We start from the raw sequence: 23,502 nt of genomic DNA, 5'->3' as shown, positions 1-23,502 counted from the left end.
CACTCAGCATCATATATAGCAGCCATCCATGACGGTGCCGAAAAAGTAGGCATTTGTGGGATGCCTAGAGGGATGTTAACTGGTAGATTTGGTACTTTGGGAAGGTTCACATTGGGTAGGTTCACATTGGGTAGGTTACTGGTTAAACTCCTGTGGAAGAAACAGACAGAAAGAAAAAAATACCATCACAGTGACAATGCAGATGTAGCAGAAGCACATGACAGTTGTAAATAAATTGGCTAAGTCCACAGCAAGACAACAGTGAAAACTCAAGCAACACACTTCAGAAGACAGCTTACGGATGAGGAGCTGTGGTGCAGTTCAGTATTCAGAGAGACATGGCGGAAGTTAATGGAGAAAAATTAACCACAGAGTGACTTAAAAGTGTGGGAAACTCAAAGACACCGATGTGCAATGATCACATTAGTGTAAAGCCTTTGCGAGGGCCTTTCAGTTTCCAAATCCACTGCCATGAGAGTCTAGAACTTGTCTGATGGTAAGAACTTGAAGTTCATGGAAGTCTTGGCATTGGTGGAGTTGGGGCTGCTGGAGAAGCAGCTGGGATTGGTGGCACTGGTGGCGCACTTTCATTTTTCTTATTTTTTTATTCATAGATTATTTTTGATGGAGGCACATTTCTCAAGTCAGATATCAGATACAAGACACAATGGGAAGTTCACCCACTTGAATGCACACTTGCCAACGGTTACTTCTGAGGACAGCTGTATATGCAACAGGGCATCAGAGATGATGGCAAAGATGAGGGATTGTATCGAGAAGAAGAATTAGCTTGGAATAACTGTATAAGACACTTAAAGAAACGTCCTCTCCCAAACAAAGCCCAATTAACACCGAGAAATATTTACCCACACAAAAGGGACACTAGGGAAAGAAAAGAATCCCAAACTCCTCTTTAATTCTAAATTCTTGGACCACACGTGGATTTAAAATGTGGCCTTGTGTTAGCCATCCCCAGAAGTGAGATGGAGACTGGAAGAAAGAAGGTGGGGCTATTGGAGTGCTGGGGATGCTCCGTTTCTTTATCTGGGTGATCATTACAGGGGGTGTGCTCAGTTTGTGAAAGTTAACCAAGCGGCGCATTTTTTCGGTAAAATGTTATAATTAATAAAAAGTTACAAAATATGACCCGCGACAGCCTTTAGTTTTTGAACGAAGATTGATCCACTGATGTGATGCAGAGATGGGTAGCTTTATGAATAAAGAGAGAAAATAAAACAAAACAAAACCCCCAACTCGAATCAACTGTATCTCTGTGGAGGGACTGTGGCATTTACTGCTCTGCAAGCTGGCACCGTGTGTCTCTGTAGTGGCATTTTAAGGGTGTTCCATCCAGCCAAAGTCACTGGCACGGTACAGCCCAGCCTAACTCTGCATCTGAGAGGAGCCTTCCTGTTTAAGTGGAGTTGACAGAACTTTGGCAGAGGAGTTGAGGGTTTCTTTTTGGATCTTGCAGAAGAGCAAGTTTTGCCAAAGCAGCTCTGCCCCGGGCAAGCTGTGTTTGACTAACAGAGCTCTTGCAAGGGCTGGAGCTGCCTCTGGGCTTGCTTAGCGGGGCAAGCCTCCTGATAAGTCAGAAATCCTGGACCCTATGGAGAGTCTGGACACCTGCCTCCCTCTGGAAACAAGCTACTCTTTCACAATGGCAATATGGATGGCAAAACCTAGAATGCAAAATTGCCAAACCCAGCATTCTTTTCCTTACGGGAAACAGGTGTCACACAGGTTTGTCCTTTACACTTCACGTTTTGGGAAAGCCAATTATGCTTCTCTACTTGGGATGAGAGGGTGCTCTTCTGGGAATGGTCAAGAGATTAGCTAAATACGACTAGTAAGTAGACGGGACAATGGAACTTTGTCTTCGATGTTTCTCTGTTTAACTGCCTCTGAAGTCAGTCCCTGGTGGCTCTCAGACTTAAACACGGCCATGTAACAAAACCGTTGGCGATTTCCATTAAGACATGGGTAAGCCTACATAAGCAAATGTGATCATTAGATGACACACACACTGAATAATGATCAAGGAATTAGGAGATCTTTAGAGATGGCAGCCTGGCAAGTTAAAATGTCAATTCCAAGCAAATTAAAAGTAGCTAGGAATGAATAACATACAGATGTATGCAAAAGCAACTTAATTTAAACATATTAGCGGATGGTGGCTACACAAATTAGAAATGAGCTTTGTTTTGCATATGCAAATTTGAAAAATACTTATATTAATCAAAACATATTGTATTTGTAAAATATGACATTTTGGCTGGACTGCTGTGCTGGACTCACGTAGAAACATTTCCTTCATGTGACATACTATAATGCTCTATGTCGAAAAGACTGGAACATGGTTGATATTTCTGTCTAGCAAAACAATATAGTGTACTATTAATGTTACTAATATTTCATTTGGATATTAATAGCTTATGTTAATAGTCAAAGAGGCAATTCCAAGCATAATATACATGTGAAAAGGAAGAATTTTCTAGTAGCACTCAGGTCAGATCAGGCTCTAGGAGCTGCTGATGGATATAACAAATTATTATTTTAGAGGGCCCTTTAGCAACTGCCTAAAAAACAAGTCCATCACATGCTTCTCTGTGAGAATCGTAATGGGATATCTCTGGATAGCATAAGAAGTGTGAATTGCAATCCTAACAACTGATACATGTTAAAAATTAGACTCATTCTGGGGCACCTGCCTGGCTCAGTTGGAGGAGCGTGCGACTCGATCTCGGGATTGTGGGTTTGAGCCCTATGTTGGGTGTAGAGATTACTAAAAAATAAAAAATTAGCCTCATTCATTGTGGGGACTCTGCTAAAAAGGGATAGCTCCTATTCAGGTCAAAGGGCCTGACCCTGGAGCACTTTATTAAAAAATTCTCAGCTTCTCTCTCTCTCTCTCACACACACATGGATGAATGTCACAAATGTGCATGCCTCAATTCTATGGATGAAATGACTAGATGTAGAGACATCCCTTCCTTCTGGAATAAGTTCTAAACAAGATTGTGTCTTCATGCAGAGAGGATATGGTCAAGTCTTCTCTCAAAGACTTCAGGATGGGGATAGATTTGAGATTCAGAAGGCCTCCCCCTTTGTAAGCCATTTTTTGCATGAATATACATAGTACATCTTGTCTTCTTTTGGTGCTCTGGACCCTAAAGCGTTTCTCAATGCTTATCCTTCGGTCTAATCCCTAGCTTAGGGAGGTGGGCACTCTCTGATATCTTTCTATAATTTAGAGTAGTGTTTTCCAACCTTTTATTCATTATCACCACCAGACCCCCAACTATCTTCCCCATGAGAATTTAATACCACCAATATACTGTAGATCTGTTTATGTACTCTATGTAGACCTGTGTTTTATACATATACATGGCAAGAGTAAAAAAATTTTTTGCACCTCTTCCTTGCCAAAAACCAATTCTTACCAGCCTGGGAACTGTCAAACCCTTGTTTGAAAAGTATGACCTAGAGAATAAAGTTCTAAACTTCATGGGGTTGTAGACCCGCCCCAATCAACTTACCAACCTATGGCTTACCTCCCTCCTCACCTGTGCTGGCCAAAATCAAGCATTCCTTGTTTCCATCACATGCCTTCCTTTCCCCCACATTTTTACATTTGCTCATGCTCTTTCCCAGTACCCGTCTCCTTTGAAGGTCTTATTCTTCAAGTTATTTCCTTCATGACTCCTCAGTGGAGATTCATTGACTTCTACTCTATGCTCTCATCATTCTTTGTTATTTTTTTGTACACTGGTAAATATTTAAAGTCATTTTTTCTTGTGTGTATGTTGCTCAGACCCAGCCAGATTGAAATCCCTGACCAGGGGATTGTATCTTCTCCTCTTCTCCTTATAGTTTTCCTAGAGTATCCTTATAAGTTTCAGACTGTATGATTCCTTAATAAATGTTAGTCAATAAATATTTATTGAGTACCTGCTGTGTCCCTGTTCCAGGTGCTAGGGAGGCAGTGGTGATCAAATGTCATGGGATGAATATGGAAGATGACATTTTCTAGAATGCTAGTGATGAAAAGGCCTTGGGTCTTCAAAATCCTTGTTTTACAAAGGAGGATACTTTAGTCAGATTACTTGCCCAAGTCAGATAACTCCCACCCAGCAAGTTAATAGGAGAATCAGGAGTTCATACTCCTGAGTCTAGTACTTTTGTATTTCATTACCAGGTCACCTACATGTTGCTAAGGTGTCCTTGGTCTGATGGTTATTATTATTAAGACATTGATATTCTTGACAATCTGGAAAATGCAAGTTATTTAAAAAGTACGTTTCTTACGTGTATCTTGGGCAGAAAGAGATAAGGTGCATTTTGAGAAATGAGAAACCCAGGTTTTTCAGTGTGAGTATATCAAAAATATATACTGTGTTTCTGCACAGTGTTTAGTGCAATCATTCAGAGCCATCCTTACCCAAAATGGGCAACCACGAAGCACGGATTCCCCGTGCCTGGAGGCATTTAAGTGGAGATTGAACCATGATCTGTGAAGGAAAGGATAGTGTGGAATGGGTCCTTGGTACTAGTCCTGGGAAGCTTTGGACTGCATGTTTTCTAAGTTTGCTTCCACACCGAAGGCTGTAATGACTTGACTAACAAGTAGCCAACTCTAAGAAGCTGGTAGAAATGTTTTCCCACTGTTAGGACCAAAAACTCTTATTTAGGGCTGTAGAGAGAGTTGTGAACAACCTGCCCAGCAATGGTCCCATGACGTGTCCTGATGGACATTTGTGAGAGGGTTATGGGCTCTAGTTTGAGCCTGTTCTTGACAGGCTGACCATCTTCAAGTATGGTTCGAAGCTGCGCAATGATATTTTCCACAAATATATTGAGACTCTCATCATGACTATTTCTGGCTTAATGGAAACAGAGATGCAGCTGCCTTTTCTATCTGTGTAGGCAGATGGCCATCCTTCTAAATAGGACCTGGTCATTTTACCCTTTCTGTCAGGTAGCTTCAGTTGTATCGAGCCCAAAGGATTGTATCTCTGTTTTATTTTATAGGTTGATATTTTGAAATAAGAAAATCTGGGCAGCCCAGGTGGCTCAGCGGTTTAGCGCCACCTTCAGTCCAGGGTGTGACCCTGGTGACATGGGCTGGAGTCCCAAGTCAGGCTCCCTGCGTGGAGCCTGCTTCTCCCTCTGCCTGTGTCTCTGCCTCTCTCTTCCTCTCTGTGTCTCTCACGAGAAAACAAATGAAATCTTAAAAAAAAAAAAACTGAAGAATGAAAAATAATTTTGATCTACGTTTAGCAAGCTCAATATATTAGTAACATTTTCTTGTCTGAGTGCTATTTTTCTTTAGTATTTTGAATGCTAGTTTCTTTTGAATAAGCTCTGCAATGCATTTCTGTCATTTTACCTGTAATCAAGTGCCTGTAGTCATAACTTTTGAAAAATGGAAGAAACAGAACTATTTAAATATAACAATTATTTGAGGGAAAGGCAGTGTGTGCATGAGTGTGTATGCGTGCATGTGTGTGTGTCTGCAGCAACACATGGTAAGAGTAGAGAAAGTCGAGCAAGTGAAATCTATTTATCTAGGTCACTTTCTTGGTTTTGAGTAAGCTTAATAAAAACATTACAAAAAGATCATTCTTTACTTGGAAAAAAATCCCAAAAGGAAAATGAATCTCTGCTTCTTCACTAGTGCTCAGATAAAATTTTGTACTTTGTCTTCACCAGTAGGAAGTATAGGGAGACTCATTCTTCTTGGCACTTAAGAGCACGTCCCCAAGCTCTTTTTACCCTTCATTTTGTGCCGGTCATTCTGTGAATCTGTCAGAGCATCCACATTCTGTTTACATATCAGCTAATAAAACATGTGGTTTCAAAGAATCGTAATTTAGTTTGTTTTAGTTGGCACTTACAAATACCTCCACATGCTCTAAAAGGCATGTAATGTTTACCATGAATTGAATAGATCACAATCACCGTCACTAACCAATAGCACAGTCTGGGAGAGCAAAAGGCTACTTGAGAAAAAAAACCTACATAAAACATTCCCAGGTTATTATTTACAACTATTAATCATTCACTAATTTTCAGATCTTTAAATGACTGCAATCCAAGAGTTCAAATTTTATATTTTTAATCATTAAAAGGAGTCCCCAACAAAACCTTCCTTGACTAACACTTCCAATTATAAAATAATTTTGATTCTACCTCCATGTCTGATGGTATTAAGAATATTTAATACTTCAAGAGGGATAGCAGTTACTTGCTTGAAGAATTTAACAGATTATAAAATGACATTAGTAATGTTATCACAGAGCTTCATGACACTTCTCAGACATCGAGTAAGGACACTTTAAAAAATTAATTTTACAGATGAAAAAAGAGTTCACAGAGCTTCAAAGTCTTGCCTTCTGGCTGGTGAGTGGAGGGCAAGGCCCTAACTGTAGAGCCCTTTAAGAAACAGTGATAGATACCCATCATTTCCTGCCACGTGGCTGGTAGTAGCAGTATCTACGTTTAAATGCAAGTAAGTAAAAGCTATTTCAAGATCATTTCTATTTTTAAAATGTGAATATTACTCATTTGAAACTTATTCCTTTTCTCAGATATTTTCTACAGTACCACTGTCTTAATTATAATGAGCATTAAAAAAAATACACTCGCTTATTCATGCTTTGTGATTAAGGGACCCAGTTTCATTCTCATGAGTTAAAAGTCAGCAGGGCCATAGGAAGAGATGGTATAAGCCTGAAAATAACAAGCTAAAGTTTAGATTTCTTGGTGCTTGCAAATGAAGAGCAACTGCCTGTTAACCTGCTCTCGGTAGGTAAGTGAAGAAACTTCTTCCATGGCTTGGACGTGGCGTAGGGGGTGGTGACTAAAAGAGTTGTATTTGCACTGATTTCTTTATCAGTTAGAATCATGCAGTATAATATTAGAGAAAGAATCTCAATCCAGAAAACTTCTTAGAGATAGGGTACAGGTCAAGTCAAATAAATCAAGGAAAAGGGTTTTGAATATCTGTTCTGGAGTGTCTCCAAGTGTGCTGTACATACCCCCATCTTGCTTCATACTGCTTGCTTTTTCCCAAAGATGGAAAGGATTTGAAAGAACAAAATCCTTTTCTTACATAAAAGGGAAAAAAAGAATCTAACAGGGCAAAGCTAGTGATACCAGGTTTTACTGGATCTTTTCAAACCATACTAGAAAATTCTCTCCAACCAGGAGCCTTCTATGTCTCTAGAAAGGCGAACCTGAGACTGACCCTCTGGCAGCCCTGAGTCACAGCCCTCCCCCTTGCTGGGGAACGGAGGTGGCACTGAATCTGCCAGACATTTTCAAATAGGATCTAAGATTTGCTAAGCAATTGTGGAAATTGCCAGATTCACACCCTACAGGATTTCCTGTCATTGGTCCTACAGGATAGATATCCCACTGGAAAAAAAAAAAGTAGTTAAATACATTTAGGAAGCTCCAGGTGAAGCAGAGTTAAATGAGGGTCTATATTACTATGTTCTCAGAGTTTTCAAATCTGTTATTGTGCTTTGTGGTTCTCTAGGAGATATGAGTGTGGGGGGGATGAGTGGGGGATACAGAATTTTCTAAACAAATCTGGCCATACAGTAGTCCTTTTCTTGAGGTGTGTCTCAAAAGCCTAGGCCAGAAAATGGCAACTATAGCCCACAGGACAGTCTCCTGTTTTTGAAAATAAAGTTTTATGTAACACAGCCACGCTTGTTCATTTGCCTTTTGCCTGTTTTTGTTTTTTCGCTACACCAGTAGAGCTGAGTAGTTGTGATAGAGATGGTGCAGCTTGAAAGACCTTAATATTCACTATCTGGCCTTTTATAGAAAAAGTGTGCTGACCCCTTGCATAGACCGCTATGGAACATGCTGTGAGAAACATTAATTCCTAGGGATATCACCACTAGAGTAAGATACACAGTGCAAACATCACAGCCAGGTTTATATCCCTTATTTCTTGTTTACCTTGTGCAATAAAACAAAGATTTCATTTCATAAAACATTTCTCAACCTTCACCCGCCTCCCCTGCTTTGGACAGGGACGGTACGAGCATCACAGTTGGAAACAGGTAGTGTTTGCTCCCTGTCCATGCTAACAATAAAAACTGTAAGACACCGTTATTCCATCTCTGTATGACTTGCCAGCCATTTGCACCCAAACTCCGATGGTATCAAAAAAGGTTTCCTTACTTGACTGGTTCCCATGACTCCCGCTCAAAGCCCCTGTGAATGGATTGTGCGATTGAGGACTCCATCAAATCCACATATCTAACCACAAGTGGGGCAAACAGGTCTTGCAGGTGTTTGTGAAATTTTCCATTGCACAGATTATCTAGAACAGATAAGCAAAAGCTTGGTAAGAACCCACACTTCCTTTATCAGCATCCACTATACATATAGAAAGGACTGTCTTCTATATTAAATTATACTTCTTATGGAGGATGTAAAAAAGGGGGGAGTCTAAAAGTACATGAACAGCATTGAAGCTCACAATTAGATCTGTCTGGAAGGAAAGTGGAATTCAAAAATATTTTACCCATTTGTTTCATTCTTCTAAAAAGGAAAATTAATCAATGCTCCTTAAAAAAAAAACAGTAAAAACAATAATTGACAACTCCTTTTTAGGTTTTCCTTGTAAACCCACTCCCCTTCCTCCCATGACATTAGCAGATAGAAAGAACATTCTGTACCCCTCCCCTCCTTCACCACTCTTCTTGGAAGGAAGGCCTATTTTATGGGTATGTGTTGCTGTAAGATACTGAAGCACTTGGGGTGTTATTTAGCTAGAAATTGTTTTTCATCTAGAAAACATCTTTCAATAAAAATTTCAAAATGTGAAGAGGTTACATTAATTAGCTTGTTCAAAAGCAAATAAAACACACAGGCAGGAGTACCGCTTATCACACTGCTTGTGGGTTCTTCTGCTTAGTTAAGAGAGGGCTTTGGTGCAACAGGACATGTGTTGGAAGAAAGAGAATGGCCATCAACTATAAGTTTGTTTTTTTAAAAGCAACAAGGAAACTATGAGGAGGTTTCACTAGCCTGTAGTCTGCCTGGGACAAAATCATTTTAGCTATCTGTTTATCTGCACACTACTTAGGAAATCCCACTAAGTCAAAGATAATACATACAGTCGGTACGGAGAAAATCATTCAGCAGCTGAAACAGTGGAAAACTGTCCCATGTGTCTGGAGGCTGCACCTCTAACGCTGCATCCATATCCACTGCAAAAAGCGACAGGAACGTCTCGGCATGCTCCACCATCAAGTCTGACCACCACGCAAAGGCCTTTGAAATGTGGCAGAAAAACAACAGACAAAGAGGTAATAAGCTTCTCCCTCTGACCTAAGATGTGAAGTCAAGCCCTCACCGGTCAAGATTAACTGTGCATCAGCAGGGTTTGGTAATTTTATTGTAAAAAGAACAGCATTTTTGATACAATTGGGCCTCTCAGTGTCCTAAGGCCATGCTTTTCATCGTTCCAGGCCTGCCTCAGAAAGTCTTGATTTTGACCTGCTGGTCGAGGATGCAGCTGCAGAAATGACAGACGTGGAACTTCTGTTCAATTTACAATAATCCAGTATGTTTTGAGTCATGCTCTTTATTACTGTTGTTGGCTGGCTCTTGCTCTAAGGTATAAGAATTTAGGAGTTTCTTCACTGTGTTTATGGGTTTTCTGCTGGTCTAACTTGAAAATTTGCAATTGTGGTTCACTTATATCTACATATCTGGGCTTTATGGTCTATAGTCTCATACAAGCTCAGCAACTCATATATCTCTACACATTGGTCATGTTAGTCCTATTTCTCACCATGTCACCAAACTTTTGAGTCAAAATCTCTTTAAGCAGGGAGCCTCTGGTTTTGCATTCTGTCTGTAGGAAAGGTCAGGTGTAAGCTAGAAAACACTCAGTAAGATTGGGACTTACTTTTCTGGGGGTTGGACACATGTACATTGAAAACCAAAAAATATCAGTGAAGTAACTCATTTTCATGCACGTGGGTCCTTAGAAATCATTGTGCAGGGTCTCAGGGGCAACATTCACATCGGACTAGGCCAGATGTGAATGCCATTCAAAGGCACGCATGCATGTTGACTAATCATTTCTGGCAGGGAGCATGCAGAATGAGTGGCGGTGTCAACAGGCCCCCCCTTTTTTTTTCTGATTTCAAAGAGAGCAGAGAAACAAAAACAAATTGCCAGCCCCTTTGTGTCCCCCGTCCCCCCACCCGATGCCGTAAAGTATTTACATTGGAAACACTTTCCGGAGCATTCACCAAAAAAAAAAAAAAAAAGATGGGAAGGCGATTGGAAACATGAAAGATGATTATGGAAATAATTCCATAAATGAAAGAGTTTGTTCAATGGCCAAGCTCTTCTGTGATTTATTCGTTATTTGGGGGATATTCTAACAGCCACTAGGAGGCAGAATCAGGGGGTCCACCTCTCTTCTTTCATGATCTTTCATTTTACTTACTTCTCCTTTATCAACATGTGGCTGGTTTGCAAATTAAATGGAAAAAATCAAGTCATGGACCATTCTGCAAGGTCAGCTTGGCTGGAAATAGACACCTGCTTTTTCCATTTTAATTTACAGTAAAACCTCACTGATTCAGAGTAGTGAGAGAAGAGGGATGTTCATTTGTCAGAACAAAACCTAAATTATGGGGTTTTCTAAAAAGAGGTAGCATTTTATTGTTTTCAAATGCAGTCTGTAATTGGGCACCAAAGTAAATGGCATTTCCTGATTACCACACAAATATATCACAAATGTAGAAGTTTTTTAGAGAAACTTCTAATAATTGTAGACAAATTGATGTATAAAATGAAGTCAAAGAGATAGAAGCTTTAACTTCAGTGGGCCTGGGATGAAATCTGTGAGAAAGGCTTTAGAATTTCCAGAGAAAGTTGAGATCATGTCAAATGTCCTACTTAAGAAAAACTATAAGAGCCACATCTGCAGTTGAATTGTCACAAGCATTTAAGTCTGATTCGATGAGGTTTTATTGTAGTTTTACTACATTGGCATGAGAGCCCTGGGGTTTGGGGCTGGCTCCACTGACCACTTGGCTATATCTGGCAAAGGAAGAAATCCTCCACCTCACACCCAGAGCTCTCCCAGCCACCTATCTTCTAGGCAGAGACCTTCTAAATATTGGGACTTACTGGAGTCCCACTCCCACCCCCAACCCTATATATAGGAGTGATGACTCTCATTCATCCTGATGCAGGATATTTGCAAAATTCACAAAAGCACACCAAATGGTGGTTGCTGGTACTTATTCTTTTGTTATTTGATTAACTTTACATCTTCAGGGTGAGTCCAAGTAAACAGTTACTGGGGAGACTGAGTTGCCTTCCCAGACATGATTTTGCTCTAGGATGATAGAAAAACAAAACAAAACAAAACAAAACACAGAACAAAAAAAACAATCCTAAATGTCTGAAATTAAAAATATCTTTGCCCAACCTTATACCTGGTTATTACCAGGTTTATTTACAAGTTGCAAACCAGAGGCCCTAAGAAGCACCCACCTGTACTAGTTACAGAGAACTTAGTCCTTCTTTAGAATTTAATAAAATTGAGCAATTATCTATAGTTGTTGCATTAATAGTCATGTAGATAGGCAGCCTTACAAAGAACAATGACTACTGTGATGTGAATTATCACTTTAGAAGTCTGGCAGAGAAACTTAGGATTCTAGAACGAAGACAATTTAAATATAGAAGTTGTAGGAGAAATGAAGACCAAATCTATTTCTGAACGCCCAAGGTCATTCCTCCAGAACTTCATCATCAAGCCTGACTCTCTGAGAAGGAGAAAAAGATTCTGGCAAGGACAATAACAACCAAAAAACCATTATCATAATTTCAATCAAATGAAAAGAATCTGTGTGACTGGGTTGAGCAAGGCAAGCTTTAAAATTATAACAAAACAAAATAAAAAACCCCACCCAAACCCAACAACTATATTTATTTTATGCTTGCTCATACAGGTGAATGCTATTTTTGTACATGAGTTAACTCAGGGTTTGTGGGCATCTAAAGTCTTTGGAAATCTTTTCCAAAGACAATAGGGAGGTGTGCTTTGGCTTCTAAATACTTACCCGTCACGTTTCATTATTTAAAGGCAAAGAAGTATGCTTTAGGAATACAGTCCACCACACTGAACACATTGTATATTCTGTACACAAACTACATGTATATATGTACCCCTTTGTATACCACAATACATATATACATATACATACGTATACATAGAGAGAGAGATTGGAAAGGTGGAGCGATGATACATGAAGGCATAATTCGTGTGTGTGTGCACGTGTGTGTGTGAATAATGTAGGCTCTCAGAGCAGAATTAAGCTGAAATTAGAGATAAATAGGACAACTGTTACTGTATCATGCATGAGTATACGTGTGATGCATTTCTAGCTGATGAGAACGTTTTTTCTTGGGGCATTTAATTACTTTGTATTGGAATTTAAAATGGTACCGAGGATCATTATTTTTTTTGGTGGGGGAAGCAAGTCTACTTGTCGTTTTCATTTGTGTGGTGCCACCAAACAGCATGGCTCTACAGCCAAGACCCATGCTTAGGATTTAGTGATTTTTGAAAGTTTATTAAGCACTCAAAATATACAGTGAGTACTGGTTAGTAGAAAAAAATCTTTGTACTTCATTCTTTGGGCAGCAAAACCTCATCTTAAATGTACCAGGGCAAATTCTACTTCTCTAGCTGTAGCCCAGGAGCTCTTGACCTAACTATACCTTGAAATCAGCTGAGCAGCTTTTAAAAATTACTAATAGGCGGCTCCTCCCATGAGATTCTGATTAATTGAGCTGGGGTAAGGCCCTGGCATCAGCAATTTTTGAGAGCTTTCCAGGTGATTGCAATCTGTAAGTGAATGCTGAGAACAAAGGGTGGTACCTTTCTGGACCACTCCATCTTGAAATGAACCCCGTCTTCTTTCAACACGTTCTGTCTGTACCACCCATTTGGTACTTTCCACATAGGTTTTGTCCTTTTCATGATCACATATTCATATATTTTGTTCCTTAGCAATTTGTTCCTAATAATCCAGAAGCCAAGCTTTGTTGAGAACTTATATGCCAGGCATAACAGACGATGCTTTACTCAATGTGTCCTTCCATCCCAACAACGACCATCTGAGGTAGATTCTATTGTTATCTCCCACTTACAGGATGGGACAGGTTAAGTAGCCAGGTCGAGATCACAAAGCAATGAGGAGGTAAAGCTGGGAATTCAAACTCAAGCTTCTCTGGCACAGAACCCGAGCTCCTGGCCACTCTGCAACGTATTGTTTGAAGTCCAAGACTACTTTATGTCTCCTTGGCCTTCCCAAAAGCACTGAGGTAGTAGCCTCAGTGCTCAGTAGATAGGTGGCTTTTGATTAATGAAATTTTTGTGACTGGGTGAAATTACTAATTCAGGAAATAATCTTGCACATTTATCAAAAACCAAATTAAGCCTCCAAATCCAAAGTATGCTGAAATTTTCAATTTTAGCTCTCAAAGTCAGTAAAGGAAGGTAAAATTGAATTTATTTCTACTCTATTTATTTACCCTGGATGGCTTTTGGATGGGTAAGACTAAAATATTTTCATGATGATGGTTATTAGGGTAATTTAAGAGGATGATTAGCACTCAGTGAAAAAAGGGCTTTGTTGTTGAAAAGTAAAAAAAATAGAAGTCTTCTTTGGAATATCAACTTCTCTTTGGTACCTCTTTTGAGTAATTTGGGAAAATATCCATCCTTTCTTAGCCTGTAGCAGCCTCAGAGAATAACGTGGTTACAAACCAAGCATGCCTGTCATTTTTCTTCTTTTACTTAAAAGCACAGCAGCCCAGCTGTGACTTAGGAAAATATCTTCTTCATATCCATGTCTTCAGAAACATGTAGATTTGGTTCAGCATCATGGGAAAAGCCTCAACATCCAAGTCAGGGGAGGGCCTCTGGAGATGATTGGGTGGACACCCGGAAAGAACATACTTACCATCACTTAAACCTCAAAGGCTCCCCCCCACATCTGAAAGGGACATCCTACAGGATGCAGTTGAAAAAAAATTCTAGCCCAACTTAATTTTATGTCTGGAGGTATGTCCTAGTTTCCATATTTGGAGGGTGTTGATCTGGCCCTTCTTGTCATTCCTGGTGTGCACTGCTGGGTGCTGTAGGAGTCAGTTACGCTCACCTCAAGGGGTCTTCACCCCATCCTTCAGAGGGTTTTGAAGGGAAATCATGATTCTTTGGCACTCTCTCTATATATAAATACTGTATATATGATTCACATACAGACAGTTGTAGAAGAAGATTAGTATCACTCTGGCCAGCTACTGGTTACGACGGTCGGGTACTCATCTGCTGTGAGAAAGGTAAGTACAGACGGACATAGGAAACTAAGACAGGCTAAGGACAGAATCCAGGCAGGTGGGAGGCGCGTGTCGGGATGTAACTGCAGTTGTTGTTAGGTAGGTATATCAATCAATCGCTTCATGCACGCACAAGAGAACCCCCACATTTACCCTGCCGTGGAGGGCCACCATTTCACAAGCAGTCCACTGGAGGTTGCTGTTACATTCCTTGGGTCAGTGTTAGAAAGCAGGAGCACCCAGGAAAAGTCCCAGTAGAAGACATGGTACTGAAAGGGCATGCACAGACTATGACAGCAGATGGCTGGCTCATTCGGTTTAGTCACATACCTCTTTTCCCTGCCACGATCAGCCATGATTGAGTGGAACAGTAGAAAAACAGGGAGGAAATTTAAATATGCAATCAGGCATTAGTCGGGACGATTGGATTTATGGTGTATTATATATTATTTAACTATACTGTCAATTCTCATTTATCATGGGAATGATCATTTTAAGTGCTTGAGAAATTGCTTTTATGGAATGCCTTGTTTCCCCTTTTGCTGTAGAATGGAATGGAGAGGAAGAGTGAAAATTAGTGCAATTTCCCGAAAGGTTATTTTTAAGAGCAATGATTTTAAATCTCAGTTTTGAAACAAGAAGTGATAAAAATAGTTTGACCATAATGGAGTCTTAGAATCTTTTTTTTTTTTTCTTTTTTTGGAAGGGTTGGGTTGTTTAGGTCCTTATAGGTTTGGGATTTGATTAGCCTTGCAATCCCTTAGTTTACAATAATTATCAAAATGATCATTTTGACAGTGGCTCATAAGAAAAAAAAGGAAAAAGTAAGCTGTATCTATTTAGATGTATGTTGGCGAATCGACAGGTTGAACAACACAGAATAATTCACTTCTGTTACTACGTTTAGCAACCTAGGTCATCCGAGATTAACAGATGAAGACTTTGGTGCAAGCAGAGAGTAAGTTACAGAGATAAATTCAAAAACATGGCCTGTGATCCACACACCAAATAAAAGAAATAAAAACAACAGTGGCAGCAACAATGACAACCACAGAAGACCAAAAGGTATTTTGTGTATTCTGGATGATAACCATATGCTGCTTGAGTAAATTATCTTTAAAATATACTCACCTCTTTTGCTGGTTGCTAGAAACATCTGAAAAGTTAAGCTGAAATGGAGAACATGCAACCACTTTTTGCTTGTTTTTAACAACCTCCCAAGGCTTCTCTTTGCAACACTTCCACTTTCCTTCTCTTTGCAAGGCCAGTTAAAAGAAAATGGGTGTTAAGGCATCTTGTTCATGTCGCTGGTAGGATCAGTTCTGCACTTTCCAGCTAAGGGACACCCAAAGAGACATTTATTTTCCCGCCGTGCCTGCTCACCTCTGCGTGGTGCTCCTCATTCTGTTGGAGAACCTCAATGACTAGTTCAGCAAGGCGGATTGTGTCCTCGAGCTTTTTGGCAGGAGTGATTAAGCGGCCTACATTTTCTGTGGTACAAGAATTTGTGTTAAAATTCAGCGAAAGCCTCAGGCTAGGTTTGTGGCCATTAGAACTAGTGGATAAGAAATGTCAAATAGTTACCAATTTTTTTTTAAAGTTTCATGCAAATGTTAAGTGCCACATAATTAGTAGTGAGCAAACCATAAAGCCATTTTGTTATTATCACCATCGTCATTAGAATACATATTAAGAAAAAGCAGTGCTCCAGCTTCAAATTTGCATATTAAGCTACATTAAGTTTATGACAGCCCATTTCAAATTTAGTGACATTTTGTACACACGTTCTTTAAAGACAGCATAAATGTACTATCTTATATCACTCTCTAGACTGTGTTCGTGCTACCTGTAGTGGGAAGCTTACTCTTGATTGCTGTGACATTTGTTTCCTGGATTTGTCCCTGGACATTTGATACTATAGCATTGTTTTTCATTACAGGTCTGCATGTTTAACAGGTATGGGAATGTTCATTTTGAACAAGCAGAATCAAAGGTCTGGCTGTTTTAAGTTGTCCAGGGAGGAGAATGAAAGTTAAGGGACATTCCTGGGCCATTAGGTAGAAGGTGGGATAGAATCGGTAAAAGGGTGTTGGGAGTAGATTACTGGATGAACTGGTGGAAGTCTGTGCCACCTGTTGAAATTTTATCAGGGGGGTGGCAACAATGGACTCAAAAATATTTCTTTGAAAAAAAATGTCTTTGTTTTTTGTTTTTATTGTGTTGAAAGCATTTGTGTTTTTATCTGACTCAAGAACAAATAGAACCCTGGTTGATTTTGAGTCTTTTGTAGAGGTGAATTCATGGTTTGCTAAGGTCATTATGTTACCAAAAATTAAACACTTTTTTTCCCGGAGGGTAAACAGTAATATTTAAAATACAAAGGTTTCCCTAGCCAATCAAATCGTTTGAATTTAATCAGTCTGCACTCACAGGAGATCTTCCATTTCATGTTGAAACTTTGAAACCTTGAAGCCTCAGAGTCCTTTGGAACACACAGAGTATAATGGCAATACGGATCCGTTAGTGTGATTCCACAGGCAGGTATATGTGTGCACAAAAAAGAGTGCCAGAACTTATTTTTATCTCCTCATCTAAGGCAGATATATTTTGGTTTCAGGGTTTTTCTAGCTGAAGGAAATTATTCAATGCTTCACAGGAAGATTTTGTTGTTGTTTGTGTTGTTTTGGAGTGGGAAGGGTTTAAACAAAGTTATGAGTGACTGCTAATTTACAAAAGAAATTTAAGAGAGCCATATAATGTTCCTTTGTACATTTGTTACACAGGCGATGAACATGTCAGATGATTAGTAATTTGGGATTTAATAATGAAAGACAAAATCAGTGAAACATTATGCAAAGAGAGTTGTAGCCAATGGAAGCTAAGAATGGTAAGATGGGGTTGTCAAGGTACTTCAAGTTTCAGTCCAATAAGGCCTGATGACTGGCGTGAAAGTGGGTTTTCTGGATTCAGGCCAATGGAACGCTATATTGTCTGTACCATGCACAGGTGGAAATGTGGCTGGATATGGTTAGGGCATGAAGGTGGGAGTGCTGGGGAACATAAATATACAGATGAGGCAGGGAATGTCCAATGCTCAGAGGAAGGAAATATGCAGAGTTTAGGGTCAATAGCTCATTGCCTGGTCCAGAGCAATAAATATGTAGAGAGAGAATGAGCGACAAGATTGACTTCTGCACTTTGGGGCACCTGGCCTATGTATAATTTCATAAATGGGCTATCATAATTTCATCAGGAGACTTTCAGGCATTTCTACAAACATACTGTGTATATATGTTTGAGTAATATGTGTAGAATGAGGTATTTGCATTTTGATAGTAAATATGCATAAGCTACTATTTTTTATTAGTTGGTATTCACATTTACACATCAATTTGCAAATTCCTCATCCTATGCTTATTACCCATTCGACACATACACCCACATACACACATCACACACTTACATACATTTTCTAGTAACCAGACAAGCCTGCACATTAATACAAATCTGCAGGAAATCCCACTTGGGGCACATCTTTGAAATCTCTAGCTTTAAGAATAAAGAACATTGTCCTTTGCATGGAATACTCACCAAATCTAGGGGAATTCTAACTGCATATGACATATGATATAGACAGGAAGTAATTCCCACCAATATTTTTATGTACTTGCATTTAAAAGCTGTGAATAATTTTTATGTTTGGAGAAATCCAAGATGTTTAAGCTGGGACCACCTGAAGATTTGTTTTAATATGCAGTACTCTTAGATTGATTACAATATATATTGATAGATACACATAAAGTGTATATGTGCACGCAGCCATTCTATAAGTGTGTGCACATGTACACAGATATGTGTATGCCTGATGTATATATACAAACAGTATGTTTAATAAAACCTTTTGTAATTTTACTTTAACATGCAACTATTAAAATAAGCAGGTTAAAGACCCTTTAATCTAGGATGCTTGATCTTCCAATTAACCCATGTAGCAGACTTTCATTTACTATTAATTAGCTGCAATTCCATTATCTGTAGATCAAGCCACTTTATTGAGACATGACACTATTTTCTTCTTCATTTGCATATCTAACTGACTAGCTAAATGGCAAAAACAGTACTAAAAACAACTTCTCTAAGATGTTGTCTTTAAAGAAAATATTGTGCAAAATCCTCTAGCATGTCCTCCCTCCCCCCCATCAGAGGTCAAGGAGAAATTTGTGCTTAGACTTGATTTTTTTTGTCACTTCCGCTGTCTTGAAATGGATTGAAACATTCCTGTCACCCAATCTCATACTAGCTGGAGCACTGAAGAAGGGGAACGAAAACTACAATATACTTAGTAAACATTTCATACAACAGAATTGAAGCTCATAACATATAAAAAAATAGTCATGCAAAATGTTATGCAACAACAATGTTATTTTGTGCTGACATTGAGATTTGAAAATGTTGCATATGTCAGACATAGCTGGACAAAAAAATGTGGACATTTGGAAATAAATGCTCTCTTTCGACTGTCTCAAAACCTACAGTGTCAAACTTGAGAGCCTGAGCCTCAGCTTAGTGTTCCAAACCGAAACAAAATTTCAAGAAGAAAAATGAACAGAAAAGCAAACGAAGCTAGAAAGCTGCTGAATAAAGTAACCGTAGAAGTTTACAGTACTTGGTTTTGGCCTAGGCATGCCTTTGAGCCTCTGATAAAACATGCTGGTCTGCTTTTGGGTGGGTGGAGGAGGCCCAGGAGGTGACGGGGGAGCTGCTCGGGTAGGTGAGGAGAGACAGTAAAAAAGGAAAGAGACAAGGTGACTTTCACAAAGGTGACAAGTAAGATGACAAACTCTGAAAAGAACAACCAAACAAGCAACAGTGATGAGACACAAACCGAGAGCTTCCGCTTTCTTGGAGTTACCGCAATACTACAGAGGTGTGACATTGTGTGACAAGGGACGGGACTCTTACCAGCGTCACCAGTACCGCCCTACCGAGACACCCAAGAGGCTGAATGCAAACACTGGATGCCTTTATCCAGATGGATACACATGAATGATGGTGGCAGCATCATCGACAGAAAGAAGATACACTTTGGTTCAATGAAGAACGCCTCTATGTTAATAGCTGCTTCCTCTTCCCAATGATTAGACTTGATGGATTCATAGCTAGAAGATCTGGCTCCTCACCCTCAATATGCTACTTAACTTTCTTACATAACCTTTTCTACCTTCTTCTTAAAGCTCCTTGTGCTTCAGATTCCACAGCTATGAAGTGAGACTATTAATATCTTTTTTTTATATACCTTGTGGGCCTGATGTTAAGAGCAAATAAAATAATGCCTGGACAGATCTCTGTAAAGCCTAGGGTGTCTACAAACGTTCACTGCTGTCTCCAATGCTGGGAGAAAGCAGGAATTAATTGCTTTACAAAAGCAGATGAAGGGCCATTATTAGTTCAAGTGAGCTAGGGAATATTCTTGCTCCCTTTGTGGAATTTCAACATGTCAAAATCTGTCATTTTGGGGAAAAATGTGTGGTATCTGATTGTTTCCAGCTCATTTAATTATTTTCAATTTGGAATTCTCGTGGCTTTTATATTGTGGGTTGAATCATATATAAAAACTTGCCAGCTTATCAAATATGTTACTTGCTATTCCAAATGTTAGAATACTGTAATCAGCACTTGACCCATCTGTCATGTGGTTTACGATATCAGCACAGCAAACATCCTATAACAATAGCCTCTCCTTCAATACAGACACGGAGCACTATCAGCTTCTACAATTCTCTCTCTCTAATGAGTGTCTCATTAACCTTAGACCTGCTCCTTTTTAATAGTTCCTCATTTATAAAGCAATCTGTATGGTGAGGGGGACATGCTACATTGCCAAGTTTGTTTCTGGGTTTGCTTGAATTTTCAACTGGGAAAATGAATTTTACTGCAGGCTTATAGGAAATGGAATTCTAGCAACATTAATAAAAATACAAGAATTAAGGACAAATATAATATTCTGGTAAAACCATCGATTGAAAGCAGAAGTTGATGAGGTCTTTTGCTTGTGGGACTACCTCAGTGTTTTGAGTGCAGGACTAAAAAATATTATCTATCAGTCTCCTCTTACTTAAATCTTTTGTTTGGAAAAGATTGTGAATAAGTAGAATTTGGAGAAATCAGTGTTGAATTAACACTATTTAGAGGAAGGCAACTACTCATCCTTTATAAAAAAAATTCTTCATATTTTAATATTCTGTTAAAAGCTGGTTTTCCACCTACAGCTAGCTGTGCTGAAAGTTAGGTACATCTCTGGTAATGCATTCTCATGGCTCTTTCAGCAAATGCATGTTACCTGAGCATGTAATTCTCATGGCAACTTCTTACTCATTCTCACCCAGATAGCTAGACCAGTGTAGAGAAACACTTGACCTGGTGGTTTACAAAACAATGAAGTGTCCCCGGGCTGATCCATAACCCCCGAGGCAGCAGATACATATTTCAGCTGAGTGGGTCTTGATGAAAATTCGTAAAGGGATTCCCTCCTGCCAACTGCCTGTCCAGAATTCTGACAGTGAGGTTTGCCACCATAGAAAAACAAGCTCCCTCTTTTTTTCTCCTCACAGAGCAAAACAAAAACATCATACCTTGGTTTCCAACTTCATTTACCCAATTACCATTGCTCATGTTTACACAATTAAATCTGCTTGGCTTCCAGAGAGAGAGTTAAATGTGACTGCAGAAAAACAAAAAGAGAATTCCTCTGCATGCTCAGCTAAGCCAAGGAAGAGAAGCATCCAGGAGCGAGAGACACTCCAATTAGCCCTTAAATAACCTGACCATCTCTGCTTCCAGCGAGTGAATTGCCAGTCTCTGAAATATCATATGAGAGATGGATATGGTTGATGGAAAGCCCACTTACTACCAAGTTCCAACCTATTGACATGGTGCTGAAGATGCCAGTGTTAGTATTATGCTGTCACTGGAAAGAACCAGCCTGCAGCAATTTGCTACAATTTCGGAGTGGAGGGTACAAGAGCTGGGGTGAAAAGAAAGCTAAGCAGATAGCCACATCCTACTTTCCAGAGTACACTGCCTCTCTAAAATGATGGCTCCATGGACCACACATGTAATGCAAGGTTACAACTTAGCATACCTTCTTCAGTGAAGTTATCCGTTATATACACTGGACGCCTTGCATCTTCATCACTGCCTTTCAGAAAATTTCATCTCTAGCACAGCACAAAGTATATGGTATAATAAAGTATGTGGATGAATCATGGATTGTTTTCTCTACTCTTTTCATGGTACCTATCTTTGTCTCTTCCCTATAAGGACATGGGTGGCATGGCCTATCCATTCTATCTCCAAAATGTCTCTTGATTTTCTCTTTCACTGTATTAGGTCATGTGCCCACATTCTTGCTGAGGGGGTAGACATGCAATCCATCTCATCATCTCCACCTCAACTGTTGCTGAAGACTGCCAGCCACTTTTGGTCCCTTTCCTCCTCTGAACTTCATTGTCTCTGCGGCAGGCTTATGAGTGATCTTGTAAAGCACACATCTGAGCCTGTCATGCTCCTACTTATACACCTTTATGAGATCCCTTTATAACAAGAGCTATACCTTCATATGCCATAACAAGAGAGTGCCTTTTTAACAAAGGTCCACCTCCTCTGTTGATATCTCTACTTGAATGCATATGGCCCTTAAAAATAGCAAATTATATTCAATGTCAGTCTCTCCCTATGCCCGATGCATTTTGCATTTCTAGGGCCTAAAGCAGTGCCTGGTCCAGGGCAGGTCCTCAAATATTGGTGGAAGGAAATCCTCAGTGGATTCTACCCAATGCAGTACTTTCATGGAAAAGCAAATATTCTGTGGTTGCAATAGGTATATAAATTATAATAGTAACTTTATCTGTTACTAAATGCCGCTCATTACTTAACAAATATATAACTTAAACTTCCAAACCAGAGAACAACTTTGGGTATCTTGATGCAATTGAAAATGATTTAAGATAATTTAAGATACTTTTTATTTAAATTACATTGTATCAACAAGAAAGAAATAATGTCATTATAGTATGTTTCTTCTCCAGTTTGGTATCTTTGTATCCCAAAGCATGCTTTGCCCTTAAGACTGAACTATCGCACCTAAGAAAAATGAACTAAATTTTGGATGGATACAGGGTGGACATCTGTTATTCATGCAGGTACGGTAAACTTCCTCAGGAGAATTGCCTCTCTGCTCCAAATGGTTCTGATGGGAATATCAAGCAATAACTCCTACAAGTACAAGGGCAGTCATATGAGGCAAGCCAGGCCAACCACAGCACCCTATGCCATCAGGGGAAATATGATTGGCTCAGGGATTGACATGTGACCCAAGCTGGGCCAATGAGGCCCTACTCTGGAATATTACACAACTGCCTGGAAAGGAAAATTCTTTTTCCTCTAGGATTGTTTGCTAGGATAAAAGCCTGGTGCCATCTCTACCCATGTTTCTCTCAACCCCCTTATCATGACTCCCAGTCACATTAAAGAAGCCTGTCAGCAGTTGGAGAGATCAAAACACACTAAAATTCTTTATCCTGTATCCATGCATTCCCAGCTATATGGTGCAAAGATCCCCTTTCCTTGCTTAAGTTTTTTGTGTTTTTGTGTTTTTGTTTTTGTTTTGTCACTGGCTATAGTAAGAATCTTGCTTTTAATTATTAAATATCCAAGCAGTCCCCAAATAAGCTTTCCTGTATATGACCACAAGCTCTCTGGGGCAGGATATTGGGACATCTGGAAGGATGATCAACAGAGGCAAATACTTTAGGAAGGACAGGAACACCCCAGACAGTTCTTCCTGAGTCACCAGTCTTTGACTCCCAGGACATCTCGTCCTGGGAATGCATCAAAGACCCTGGCTTAGGTAAAATCTCCTGTGCTGCATTGCTGTAGCACCTTACATTTCCCTTTACCATAGTCAGTGGAATGTCATTACTTGTTTTACACTTGTGTTCTCTACCCTGTCATAAGCTCCCAGGTGGGCATCATGACTGCTTTCGCTTGTGGCTCTGGTCCCTGGCAGAGCTCCTGAAACTTAGTGGGTATTTAACAAATATA

At 39.6% G+C, this 23,502-nt stretch overlaps 1 protein-coding gene across 6 annotated transcripts in view; it reads right to left on the bottom strand.

Moving 5' to 3' along the window:
- CADPS (calcium dependent secretion activator) overlaps positions 1-23,502 on the bottom strand; it is a 466,408-nt gene that overhangs the window by 86,304 nt on the left and 356,602 nt on the right. For 3 of the 6 annotated variants that reach the window (XM_055344208.1, XM_055344209.1, XM_055344210.1), the window contains 4 exons: positions 15,784-15,890; positions 9,141-9,297; positions 8,200-8,341; positions 4-150 (listed from right to left, as the gene is read on the bottom strand). In XM_055344208.1, coding sequence (XP_055200183.1) covers positions 4-150; positions 8,200-8,341; positions 9,141-9,297; positions 15,784-15,890 — 553 coding nt within the window. The remainder of the gene's footprint in view (positions 1-3; positions 151-8,199; positions 8,342-9,140; positions 9,298-15,783; positions 15,891-23,502) is intronic. The other 3 variants (XM_055344212.1, XM_055344214.1, XM_055344213.1) reach the window with 1 other exon arrangement.

Source organism: Nyctereutes procyonoides, unplaced genomic scaffold (assembly GCF_905146905.1).
Source record: "Nyctereutes procyonoides isolate TBG_1078 unplaced genomic scaffold, NYPRO_anot_genome, whole genome shotgun sequence".
In the NCBI taxonomy this organism is placed as follows: Eukaryota; Metazoa; Chordata; class Mammalia; order Carnivora; family Canidae; genus Nyctereutes; species Nyctereutes procyonoides.
This window is presented reverse-complemented; position numbering and strand designations above follow the sequence as displayed.